Genomic DNA, 13,470 nt, shown 5'->3' with positions numbered 1-13,470 from the left:
AATGACTGAGCAAACCAATCAAAAAGCTCGAGATAAAATTCTGGTTTAGCAAAAAGCTCAATATACCATATTTATCATTGTCTCGCTTATCATTGTGCGTCACCTGGGGAAGGCAATCTGACCAAGATTATTTTGCATGGTACTCAAAGCACCATTAAAGAACAATTCCGGTTTCATCAGCTTAGTTTATTCAACTTTCAGCTGCATCATTTAGAATGTAATTTAGTTTTTGGCTTTCTCAATTTGCAATAACTCTGCAAATAGTAACACAGTACATGCAGTGTTTAGCAAATGTATTAAAACCACCATCCAATGTACGGTTTATGGAACAGCTGCCCAAAATTAATAATATTGGTAATTACTATTATTTGATATTTCTGCAATGGCTAATCCACCAGTATGCACAAGCCCTTTAATCAAAATGATATTTTTAACCTGTAAAGATTATTTTGGCCAAATGCTTAGTTTTATTATAAACTGTGACTTTCAGACTAGTTTTGTTGCTGTATCAAACTTTGTTTGCAGTGTCTCTGTGTTCCCAGATCTCAGCTTAGTTCACCATAAAATTAACAGAGAAACTGTATCTTCTGCCTAAAAAAGAAAACTGGTATCTTTGTTACATTAGACTGTTAAAAAGTCAACACAATTTTATTAATTTAAGGCAAAACTGTGGTTATGGCATATATACCACTCCACCCTCTTCATTTTTTTTCTCACACAAATTTTACATAAGAATTTATCCAGACTGGACATAACTTCTATGCAATCTCTGAATTCACTGCAATTTTATGAACAATTCATAGCATGTATTGAGTAACATTTTGTAGTTCCTGAGGCACCATGTCCCCTCCTTCTCTGCAGAACTTATTAAAGTGTCATTGATGTTATTAAGAGCTTGGATAACGCTGGGTTTTTACTGCTCTCAGATGATGACCTGCTGCTGCACTCTTTTATCTTTTTTGCCCGTTTTTAACAATCTAAGTAAAGACGTATGATTGAACTACCCATTCTCTTCCTGCAAGACAAATGACTAAAAGACTGCGGTTGCTATATAACAAGAGTTGGCCTTTATCGCAAAAACATGGAAATTAAAGATTTCTGGACATTATTCTCTCCACAGGTTTCCAGTGCAAACTGCTTTCTAACCATTTCATAACCCTTTTCTTCTGGTCTTTAATCACATTAACTAGCTCTTATTTCCTCCCCTACTTTCCTTCTATATCTCTCTCTGTTCCCCACCCTCCCTTGTTTTCAACCTTTTGGCATCTCTTAGATTCGGATAAACAGGGAAGTAAGTATCTTGCTTCTCTTCTGCTTTCCATCTTCTTCTTTTCATGCTGCCCCCTTTGGCTCTCCCTGCCAGCCCTCCACGGCTTTTCTTCTTCTTTTCTGGCAGATCCTCCTTCGCTTTTCCTCTCTGAGCTGCTGAGCCTTTCCACTTTTAGCCCTCACTGTTCCTCTGAGTTTTAACTTTTTTCTCCCAAACTGACCGTAGCAGTCTCATCCATAGTCAAATGCTCACCTGGAGTTTTTGCTTAACATCAGTCTCAGTTTTTTTGTATAAAATGGCTGATAGAATACTACAGAGGAGAAAAGACGAGGTCAAAGCTCATGTTTATACACACACGGTATGACAGGAGGCATTGTAAATATATACAGTGACAGTGAACAGTGAAGAAAACCCTGCTTTTCCAGTAGTATGAGAGCCCATATTTATCAGGCATCTCAGAGTAAGATAGTAGGTGCAAGATCACACTAGAAAACAAAAAAACCCCCAATTATCTTCACAAAATAGATGTCATCGTCGGCTTGACTAAAAGCTAACCTGGTAGTAAGCCACGAAAGCACACCAAAATAGCAAGCTTTCTAACTGCCTGCCCACATGTTGATGAAACAGCCGAGCTTGATGCATCTCTGCTGTCGCAGCCTCGCGGGCTGTCTGGCTCTGGGCTCTGACCCGTTTCTATATAAAATCTCAGACTTTTGTTAATTTACAATATCTGACTGCTGCGACCTTGTTTCATATCACAGCAAGTCATCTTTGGGTTAATTAATCACACACCGGCTTATGTCAGGAGAAGAAAAAAGATGAATATTGTAATTAAAGATGTGAAAATGTTATTTGACAGTTTTGTCGTGTGTTGTGTCAAGTAGTCTTAAATCATCCATATTAGCTAAATGTCAAATCTATTTCATGGCAATAAGCAAACCTGAAGTATAGCTACAAAAGCATCTGAAGCTGCACAACTTCTTCAGAAATCAAAACGCTAAATGACACGTCTGTCAAATCAAACGCTGACAGAACAATGAGTTTGCTTAAGTGGTGGCGAGAACTTATCTGAATTACATTTTGCAGGCAGTTTTTACCTGAAAGCGCCAGAGAACTGCCTTTTTAAAGTATTTATTTAGAGAATTTATTTACTCTGCAGTGGAGAAGATACTTCAGTGGAGTCAGGACAGATAGAACAGATGGACAACATTGTAGTTTGATCCAATTTTAGAATCCACACCTCGAAATTCAGTCATATATCATCAATGTTATGATAGTCTGCAGTTAATAAGGGCAGTTCTGTCCAAATTTTCAACCATGTATGAAAGCTCTGCATGAATTGATGGGCAGATGCAGTTTTGCTGTTCGAAGTACTGCTGAGAGCAGGACACACATGCAACAGTAGGAGATGACTTCTAACTGCCAGCTAAGCGATTCACATTTTGCTGCTGCCCACATGATTAGAGTAAAAAGAAATACATTTTCTAGGAAAGGCTTTCTATTTACCAATACCAGCATGAGGAAAATGATGTTAACGGGATAAGATTGGTGCAAACATCTTGTAGCAGCTTTTGAGTGGGATGTACTGTAATTGCTCCATTTACACAAAGAACTCCACAGGATGTTTCTTTGTGGTTTTCTTTCAAACAGGAATAATTTGTGTCCCCTAGAATCTAAAATACAATAGCAAAGTATTGAATATAATATGAGCAAGATTTGCTAAAATATATACTTAGCCTTTATTCATGCTTAAGTAGCTCATCATACACCCGCTGTTATTTTGTTTCTCATGCAACTGCTTTACAAATGCAGGCCGTGGGTCTCGGCTGAATTGCTTATTCTCACAGTTTTAAAAGGAGGACACAAAAATCTCTCTGACATCCTTGACTGCTATCAGCGAGGATGATTAAAGTTCCTACAGGATTCTCATACGCAGTTCTGAGATGCATGATGGATATGAGTTCATTTCACGAAGGCCTGATTTTCCTTGTCACAGGTTGTAGTTGGAACGAGCCAAATTTGTCAAAGCAAAACAAACTGAGAATCGTTTTTTCCGTCTTATTGTGATGGAATTGATAAGCGTTCCACGTCTGCATGTCTTTACTTTTTCTTTTCAATCCATTGTGAATTCACATCGCTTCGTGTTTTTCTGCTTGCCTGCTGTTGGAAACTGTGGTTGCCAAGGTGACAGACAGGAAACCGGTCAGCTCAGGGGAAACTCGGCAACAGAGGCTCATGGGAATGGGTTCGCTGCAGTCTTTCGTAGCGATGACCATCCATCTCGGCATTGCTCTCCGGCATGACAGTTATGGAATGTAATTTGTGTTCCTGCTTGCTCAGTAGTGCATACATGTATATGAGCTCGAGGGGCTGCAGGGACTGCGCTCTGTGTGTGTCTGTACAGTATTTTTACAAATGTTTACTGAATACAGTGGCTGCAATCACTTTACCTGTGATTCATGAGAGAGCGCACTAATCTTAATTCTGGGGATCTATCATGCTCGACTACTTTGCATTCAGCACACAGGTCTTTGCCTGGTGGAGGGCCAGAACGCCACTAATAGCCTTCCAGGCCGTGCACACTGTATCATAACTGCACTAATGCCAAGCAGAGCAGAAAGGAGACAGCCAGATCAGTCAGTGTCACTCAGGTAGAATTACTCCCAGAGCTGAAGATCGCTCACTTGTCAATCTACCTTTGATCAGCAGCCCAGGCTGCATGCAAAGCAGCACACACTAGGCTGCCTTTGAAATGCAGCTCCCTTGCTCTGGAATGAATGACCTGGCTCGGAGACAGGCAGAGAGAAACTTGAATTAATGCCATTTCCTGCATTATAATTCAAGTGAGATTCTTCACCCAGAGCTAGGGCCCAAAAACAGTCCAAAGAATCTTTGGCTGGTCAAACACACACACATACAGATTAGTTCTCAGAAAGATCTTCAGTCAAAGTTGGAGCAGACCGCCTCCCGCCAAGACCCGAGCTGGTCCCAGAGTTCACATTATCATGTATCCCTGTAATTATTAACCCTCTGTCTGATTTCTTTTTTTCTTATCTCCACTCTCTGTCCCACAGGGCTACCAGCGATCAAACCACTTCATTGCCACTCAAGGTGAGTGTACGGCACGAAACCCAGCAGCAGTGTGTCACCGCTGGTATTTCAGATTGTTTGCAGCGCACTTTGCACAACAGCAGCCCAGCTGACAATATGAAAATGAGTTAGCTGAATTAATAATGTGTAAACAACAAGGAGCCCGTGTTGCATCACGTTCACATCTGGATTTCCACCACAAACAAGCCTTTTCCTCCATCTGTGAGAAACGCTCTCAGAGCAGCCGACTGTACCCGTCAGTCAGCCGACACTGTAAACTGCTGAGTGTCGCTGTGTCTGAAGTTCTGCTTCCGTCTCTCTCCTCCCTGCCATCTGCATGTGTGGCACAACATCTCTCTGATGTAGTTTTGATACACTATATAGGCTGCATTTCCCAAGCGGCACACTCAGGCACACCCTCACTCAGAGCGAGACAGAATGAAAGAGAGACATGCACTGAGCGAGAGAGAGAGAGCAAGACATTTTCTCTGTTCTCTGCCGACTCTGATCCTGTTTATTCACTGAATGTGTTTTTCACTCTGTAATCCCCCTCTGATTTCTTCCCATCTTTCACTTTGCTCTCAGTTCTGCCGCTTCTCAAAAGTAACCTCTGAAAATTTCTCTCCTTCTCTTTCTTTAACGTTTTGCTCTTCGTGCATACACGGGCGCAGGCGGGAGGTGGAAGGGGTGCCAGTGTGACTTTCAAGTAGAAGTAAAAATTTACTTTGGGTTAAGATGTGGTTGAAAATCAGTTCACAAAATGAGCATGAGAATGAATTGAAGAATGAAACAGAGGAGTTCCTTTATTTTGGAAATGAATGCTCTGTGCTCATTTCCTGTGTGTCGATTCACCCACTCTCCCTCCGTTCAAGTCTGCTCTACTGTCCTGTTGTAAAATCAAAGCTAAATGCCCCAAAATAAATCTTTTAAAACAACTATGAGTTTATTAAAACAGCTGGGCAGACCAATAAGCACCTTTACTTTAGCACTTTCACTTTACAGATGCAAATATGCAGAGTTTTCCACTGCAATTCCCCTCACAGGGGCATCATGTCACAACAAAATCCCAGAAATTGCCAAATATAATCATAGCCAGTTCAGTGGGCTTTCCTTTTTTAAACCAAGTCAAATGTACGGCATCTCCAAAGTCGCACATTTACCACTCCCTGTGCTGAATATGGGACAGTTCAGATTTCACTGAATGTTGACCAGAAAATGAGATTTGTCATGACTGCTGAAAAATGTGGAGCTACATGTTGTATTATTCTTAGAAAGAACTTTTTGTTCCAATGTAGAATTTTTGAAGACACTATAGAATAATAGTAATAATCCTGATAAATGTATCCACCCTAAAATTGGGCAATCCTATAGTGTTATAAATGTCTATAAGGCAGTAAATACACAGCTGTCTTTATGTAGCATTTTGGGAGCGATTTTGGACTCGGAAATATTTTCTGAGTTTTCTGTTCAGTAGAAGGATGGTTCTGTCAGGACTGTTACAATCCTGACATGTTAACAAAAGGACATTTTCCACCAACTCCTGTTGATCCAGAGAATAGAGAGTAGTGATGTAATGAGGCAACTGTTGTTGTGATTTGGGGCTGTATAAATAAAACTGAATTGAAATTGAATTAAATGTACTTTGTACTAAAACTCTATCCCGCATAGATAAGGTTGTGTAGCCCTCTGTCTCATACACAGATCAGGATCCTCACTCTTACCTGTAACTGTTTCCGTGTGTTCACCTTGACTTGACTTATACTGCAGCTCTGCAAGTAGTGAACCACAACAGAAAACACTAGTTTGTCGGAGCATCTTTGCAACACTGGTTTAACACTATATTGTGGAAAAAAGCAGTAAAAAGAATAATCGTGCCATTTTTTCAAAAATATTATTAAGCTTAATTGAATCCATTAAACTATGATCATCTCTTATTTGTTTCCCTGCTCTAACCTAACATAGGTTAATTTGACTTTCCAGTCTCGCACAAATATGATACACTTTTAAAATTCTTTTTTTTCTGTTGTCATTGATGGAGAAATAAAAAAATAGCTCCAAGCTCTGTAGTTGATGCTCAAATTAAATTGGAAAATAACTGGTTATTCTCTGATATCCAGCCTTAGGTCTGACAACCTTAGACTTTATCTTTACCTCAGACTTTATCAGCGCTTTACATTGTAAGTTGTTAAATGCAACTTACAGCACAAAGCAAGCCATATTTTTGTTGAGAAAATTACTTTTAGAATATATTAAATATAAGTTTAATGAAAACTAGCAGCTATAATTGCCTGTGTCACTATGAACTTAATGGAACTAAGTTTAATCATGCATAACTTCAAGCCATAATTCAATTTAAATGGTTGTTATATAAAAATACAATTTCTTATTGTTTTTCTCTTCTCCTATAGAGTTGTGATGAAGGCATGAAGAAAGAAATTAGCGATAGACATCAAAACTTTTTTTTTTTTTTTTAGCAGGTCTTAAGGAGAGGCACCACGCCTCCAACCCCCCCTAATTCTACAAGCTGTTCACTCTTGTTTTTGGGCCCTACCCTTCCTTCCCTTTATCAATTCTTTCACTTCTTATTAGTACATGGGGAACTGCTGCCAGTCCCCTCCGAGGCCTTCCCCAAACCGCAGCTCAATTCATGTTTAAGCCGTTTGCCTTTTTCTACTAAAAAAATGCCATCAACCTAAATTGAGGACTTGGGCCCAGGTAGTAAATTGTGTCCTTGAAACAGAATCAATTCATAAATATGTCAAATGTAAAACTAGCTGAAATTATAAATAACACTATGGAAATAAGTTATAGTTGAGGAGGTAACAGCATTACTTTAGCTGTGAGACTCATGTACTGTAGAGTGTACATACAGTGACTCATCATTAAAGCTGCAATTTGCCCCTCACACTCTGCACTAGCATCATGCTGTGCATACGTGTGCCGTGAGCCCCGGGTGGTCAGCTGTGGCGATGTGTTGGGTTTGATTTGTTGTATCTTAGATGAGTCGTAAGACAGCTGAGCTCTTGCAGCAGGTGCTTTGGGCTAGCTCTCTGTTATGTCCAGGGGAGCGGGAGGAGACGGGTGATAGGAGAGGCAGACAGGGAGGAGAAATGCTAAGTGTACTCCACAAACTCCGGTCCACAGTGGCAGCAAGTTGTGCCGTGCATACAGATTTACCCAGCTGCTGGGATCAAACATGATCCATCTCTCGCCTGACTGCCCCCTCCCTCTGGTGATGTATTAGTGCGCTTCTCCTACTGCTGAAAAATTATCATCTCGCATATCTAATACACATAAAATAAGACTGCAGCAATCGCTAACAGGGGGGCGAGCCATGAATAACCTGTAAGGAGGAGGAAAAACAGTGGTTAAAGTAGCTGCCCACGTGCGCACATTAAAACGTACTCAGGCTGGAGCTGACTCACCTTGGGTTGACTGGAATCAATACAGACCAGTACACTGCTGTTACGAAAGCCAGAGCTCTTGTCATGCTCTGATTTTAACAGGCAAGCAACGTTGTTCCTCCTCCTGTTGTCTTTGCATGTTTGCCCTGGGGCATGTAGTCAAAGGCATGCTTTTTGATTCCACAACTGTGCAAATAAAAGCTGTGAAAACAAGCACTGCTTTATATCTCTTTCTATTTATTTATCTGTTGAAACACAAAGCCTCAGAAACCCTGTATTGCCTTTCTCATTTAATTTTTACACAAATTAGAGTTATTTAAAAAAAAAAAAAACACCTGGAGCTCTCTGCCCTCTCTCTCTCCTTTGGTCATTAGCAGGACGGACTTTTGAAGTGCCTTTTTGGCAGCCAGTGTGTACAAGCATTCATTGTTTCAGCTCTTTCAGATATAAACTTTAAGGGCCACTGGACTACTTTAAGTTTGTGGAAAAAACTTCACTGTGTTCCTTGAACTCTACCTCAGCAGTTTCTCCACTATGTGGGGGCACATTGCTCTGCTGGGAGGGTTCCGCTGCCGACAAGTCATTGATCCAGGAGGTGGAGCTCGGGTGGGAGGGTTGTATGGAATTATGCTTGCAGGAATACCAGGACCCAAGGCTTCCAACCAGAACATTGCATTCTAAGCAAGCGATTAAGTGATCAATGTTTTTTCATATCACACACTGTTGTTTCTCACACAGTTGACTTTAAACAGTCAGGCTGCTCTTTTTAATCTCAGTGTCAGGACATGAAACTACCTGACATATCTACGTTTTTAGATCACAGTCAAAGGGGAATATTTGAATCCATTTGCAGGACTTTATTAAAAGGATTTGGAGGCTTAATCAATATGACCATTACAGAAAGTTAATTTCTGATCACCCGCACGTACAGTGCATCTGTATTTCTATTTCCCAGTAAATCTGTGAATCTGCTGAGACAAACACTGGTGAACTGTGGCCAGTGAGTTTGCATGGACGGACTGGAAGGTCAGATAAGATAAAATAAGATAAGATAAGATAAGATAAGATGAGATATTAGAGAAGATAAAATAAGATAAGATAAACCTTTGTTAGTCCCACACGTGGGAAATTTGTTTGGCCACGGCAGAAAGTGGACAGTACAAAGTTAAGAGCATCACTCACAATCTTGAAGTCCATTATCATATGTGCCTCAGTGGAAGTTTTTGTGTTAGTCCCAGCTTTCAGGGGATTTTTTTCACCTCGTGTGTGCTTGTTCTTTCCTACATATATCTCAAGATTTGAGTAATATGTACTTTATCGAGGAAGTTATTGCATTTTAGGGGTATTTCAAGTAGCTTTTTAAAAAAAAAAAAATTATTTGCTGCTTTAAAGAGAATTTCAAGCTGTGTGTAGTTTGTGGGTTTTTTGTTAACCACTGCCAAAGTGTGGCCCACTCATGTTTTGTAACATTTTCTGGACAGCAGTGAAGCTCAATGCAAAGAGGACTAAGATGTGTAAGAATCTGATTATGCAGTCATAGCTTAGTAGTAGTGATTCTTCATTGTTTAGTATAGAAAATGTCAAATATCATCAGCCTGATGATTTAAGTATCTGTGAGGTTCAGTTGTGATCTTGGGCCCAGATTTACACAGGAAAAATTACTATGTGAATGTTTTTGCATACAAAGACAAGTAGAGCAGTTACATGAAAGAAGATGATATTTCTGTTAGACAAACTGTGTGGGCTGAAATGAATCGACACCTCGTTCGCTGAAATACATGTAGTGTGTTTGGCAGAGGAGTCAGTATGAAGGAGGACCTTGTGATATTATTAACACAACAGTGTAATGAAATCAATGAAAGTGTCATCTTCTCCTGGAAGCTGTGATTTGTGTCAGCCACTGGTGCCTGGGAAAGGCAACACAGGAGCTTATTTGCACAATGGCGGAGGATTTGTGGGTGTATTGAAATGACATTTCTCCGTAGTATTAGAACAGAGAGCGGGCAATAGTTCATGAATGACACATTGTTACTCTATTCCCTGGCATGGATTACACACTGCCTGTACATTGATGGTTATTGCTGCTATTTTCTCTGACTTATTGCTCATCTCTCTTCCTTCCATATCCTCCTCTCTCCTTCTGTAACTTCTCTTCTTGATTTTTTTTCCTCCCTGTTTCCACTCTTCCACCTGTAACTCTGTTGCGTATCTCCTCCTCCACAGGCCCCAAGCAAGAGATGATCTACGATTTCTGGCGCATGGTTTGGCAGGAGAACTGCTTCAGCATTGTCATGATCACCAAGCTGGTGGAGGTGGGCAGGGTAGGTTTCCCTCGCCTTTGTCCTGTGACCTCTTTAGCCGCCTGTGAAGATGAATGGAGAGATGGATTCTGAAGTTCCCTTTATCAAGGGCTATATATTAGAAGAGCTGCTCCGCTCTGTTTTTGTGGGAGGAAATGGCAGCAGCTGTCTGATCATGAGTGATCACCTTTTACTTTGGTGGCTGTGGTCCAAGGTCAGAGCTTTGATGTTGATGAAGGCCTATGGTGAAATACTGGAATACAGTAGACTCTTATACTCTTCCTATCTGCTGAATACAGAAAGCTACAGTTTGTACTCAAAATGTATACAAAAGCAACTGTACAGTTTCTACAATAAAAGAAACTAGGAAAGATACCTCAGTTAGGGAAGCATTATTAGTAGTGAACAGAAAAGGGCATACTGTTGGGATACCACAAACTGTTATACTACAGTCACACCAGCAAAAACAGCCCACAGCACAACCAAACTTACTGCAAACTGTTTGCAGTGATCTCTTTGCCTTTGAAACGGTTCCTCAGGCACATGATCTACACCTTCAGAGCAGCTTTGGTGCATGAGGACATGTTGGTTTGCAGTTGAATGAGAACAAATTGCTGATTACATGCAATTTGGTTTGTTGTAATACAACAGTGAACTGTAATAATCTGTTGCAAACATGTTGCAATCTACACAGAAATTCACATTAACTGTACAAATTCAGAACCTCATATAGTTGAGAGAGAACTTCAGAAACTCTTCCACAAAGTATGACGCACTTTCTGCAGGACAACTGCAAAATGGCATAAGTGCAGACAGGTGCTCCACAACTTTGCCTTTATATAGGAATGCGACCAGAGTACAAACAGCTGGCAACCAGTTAAGTTGAGTCCCCAATTTTAAAGAGGGTTGCAGTCATCAGCAGAGACTGGCTCAGACTGATTTGTCTGATTTTATAAATTAGAAGGCAGTCCAAGTGGCACTGCAAGTAGCACTGTCACTCACATTGCGATCGAAAGTGGTTACCCAGAAGTTGAGGGTGCCGCATGCTCAGGCTTTGGGCAACCGTTTGGTCATAGAAATTACTTGCAATTGTTCGCTGAATGTGAAAAAATTCAATGCAATTTCTGGGCAGCAATTTGTCCCTAATTGCAGGGAGGTTGCCATCCCATTTTTACTCTCATGTGGCTGAGCTATTAGGTAGTTTTCTAAGTAGTTTTCTTGGGTTGCTCTATTGAAACCTAAGAAATATCTTAACTAGTAAAGTAATTGACTGTTTGCGGTTGTTAAATATTTTGTGTGTAACTGACCTATTTTATATTAATATGTATTTCACCCTAAATATGATTGAGTCTGTAGCAAATCTTACTATGCTTAGTTAAAAAGAACATTTAGATTGACATTGCTTTAGTGTAATGTTTTACTTCAGTACATAGTAAACAAAAATCTTGTGTCAGCTCAGGTTAGTGATCATATTTAAGTTTTCATTTTTTCTTAACTTTACAGTCTCTGGATCCTAAATTAGCTAGCAAGTTTTGTTAGTTAAATTAGCTGTGTTAGAAATTAGCTTTAATATTGTGTACATTTCAATAGACTGTTGGCATCACAGATTACTGGAAAGAAAGCGTTGAATCATGAAAATAAATGAAAGGCCAGTACCTCACAATCTTCTCCACAGATTGCTTCTCACTATTTTTAAACTGCAATAAATTTCAAGCAGGCTTTTAGAATAGAAGTTACAGTTTAGCAGTTGTTTCCCTTCCAGAAGCATAAATTAAACATAAAGCATCTCTTTTTGTGAAATTCAAATAACTTTCCAATCACACATTGAAGCAAGTGTCGGCCAGGGTCACATATTAACAGGGACAAAAAAATATAAAAGCCTGAACTGTGAAATAATTAATCAATTTTAAATTAATTTTATTAAACCTTCTATCAAATAAAAAATAAAATAAAATAAAGAAATATAAATGTGATTTTTATTTTAATAACTTGTTCTACATCCAGCATTTTTGTACAATTCAAAATATATTGTGCTATTTATTTAGTGTTTTTTAAGAAATAAAATCACATTGACGATGTAGAGGCCATCACCCCCATCGGTCACAGCAGATGGCCGCCTCTCTCTTTCCTGATTCTGCTGGAGGTTTCTTCCTGTTAGAAGGGAGGTTTTCCTTCCCACTTTCGCCAAGTGTTCATTCATAGAGGACGTCAGATTTTCACTGTCACTGTAGCTTCCTTACCTTATGATATAAAGCACTGTGAGGTGATTATAACTGAACTGAACTGAATTAATACCTGGTTATATTAATTCAGCCATACATTAACTATATTTAACCTGTAACTGAACTTTCTTTGTTCAGATGAAGTGCTGTAAGTATTGGCCCGATGACACAGAGCTCTACGGTGACATCAAGATAACACTGCTGAAGACTGAAACACTTGCAGAGTACACTGTGCGCACCTTTGCCATGGAGAGGGTGAGTCATACTCTTGCATTATTTTTATATCAAACCTGTGAGTGTGGCCAGTGTGCGTCATTTGTACCCAGCAGCTCAGCTCTCATGTCTTTTTTATTTCAGCCATTTCACTTCTTATAATCATCACTTCACATTACACCTGACTCATTGTTTGTTTTAGAGAGGTTACCCTGCCAAACACGAAGTGTGCCAGTTCCACTTCACCTCTTGGCCCGAGCACGGCGTGCCGTACCACGCTACGGGCCTGTTGGCTTTCCTGCGCCGGGTCAAGGCCTCGACTCCTCCTGATGCTGGACCTGTGGTGGTCCACTGCAGGTAACATCCCTTCTGTCCTGATATTAAGCAAATTGCCTAACAGATATGGTGGCTGTAAATACTCCCTCCTGTAAATACGCCATGTTCAACATGTTCCAGTGCGCTTAGTTTGCACTGTTTTTTTTAGCTTCAGTTTGTGTTTTTCTGCATTTCTCAAAATAACTGTCAGCTTCTCTATGCTGTGTTTGTGTTGTGGAGAGCACAAAAGTGTTGATAAAATAAAATGCTTCACACATACCCAGAAAACATTCACAAAGACGCAGGTGGTAGGATTTTTCACAGCGGACAAGGACAGCGTCTGGCTTTTCAGGGAAGGATTTTTTTTTAAGCTTTCTGTCGACTAATAATTGTTATTAGACCTGCAGCAGAAGCTTTTGCTCACAGATTTCTTTTTGATCCATTTGGGCATTTTTTTTAACATAGAAAATATAGAAAGAAATATAGATCAAGTTGTCATGCTACAGTCACGATTAACTTACTTCTACTGTCGAGAAATTGCTAATGTAACACTGCCAACAGTTTGTTAGGGCTGCTGTGAAAGCTGTGAATTGAACTCTGGTGCATTCTAAGGAGCTTGGAAAGAAAAGCGTCTGGACTTCTTTAGGTTGCTTGAA

The 13,470-nt window shown here is 40.0% G+C and overlaps 1 protein-coding gene across 3 annotated transcripts in view; it reads left to right on the top strand.

The window, feature by feature from the left end:
- The window catches only part of ptprua (protein tyrosine phosphatase receptor type Ua), a 245,385-nt gene that overhangs the window by 210,531 nt on the left and 21,384 nt on the right, over positions 1-13,470 (top strand). For 2 of the 3 annotated variants that reach the window (XM_065471328.1, XM_065471327.1), the window contains exons 20-24: positions 1,274-1,291; positions 4,345-4,381; positions 9,988-10,085; positions 12,425-12,541; positions 12,702-12,856. In XM_065471328.1, coding sequence (XP_065327400.1) covers positions 1,274-1,291; positions 4,345-4,381; positions 9,988-10,085; positions 12,425-12,541; positions 12,702-12,856 — 425 coding nt within the window. The remainder of the gene's footprint in view (positions 1-1,273; positions 1,292-4,344; positions 4,382-9,987; positions 10,086-12,424; positions 12,542-12,701; positions 12,857-13,470) is intronic. The other variant, XM_065471329.1, reaches the window with a different exon arrangement.

The sequence above is a fragment of the Pelmatolapia mariae genome, linkage group LG22 (genome assembly GCF_036321145.2).
Source record: "Pelmatolapia mariae isolate MD_Pm_ZW linkage group LG22, Pm_UMD_F_2, whole genome shotgun sequence".
NCBI lineage: Eukaryota > Metazoa > Chordata > Actinopteri > Cichliformes > Cichlidae > Pelmatolapia > Pelmatolapia mariae.
The sequence above is the reverse complement of the archived record's forward strand: the minus strand, read 5'-3'. Positions and strand labels throughout refer to the sequence as shown.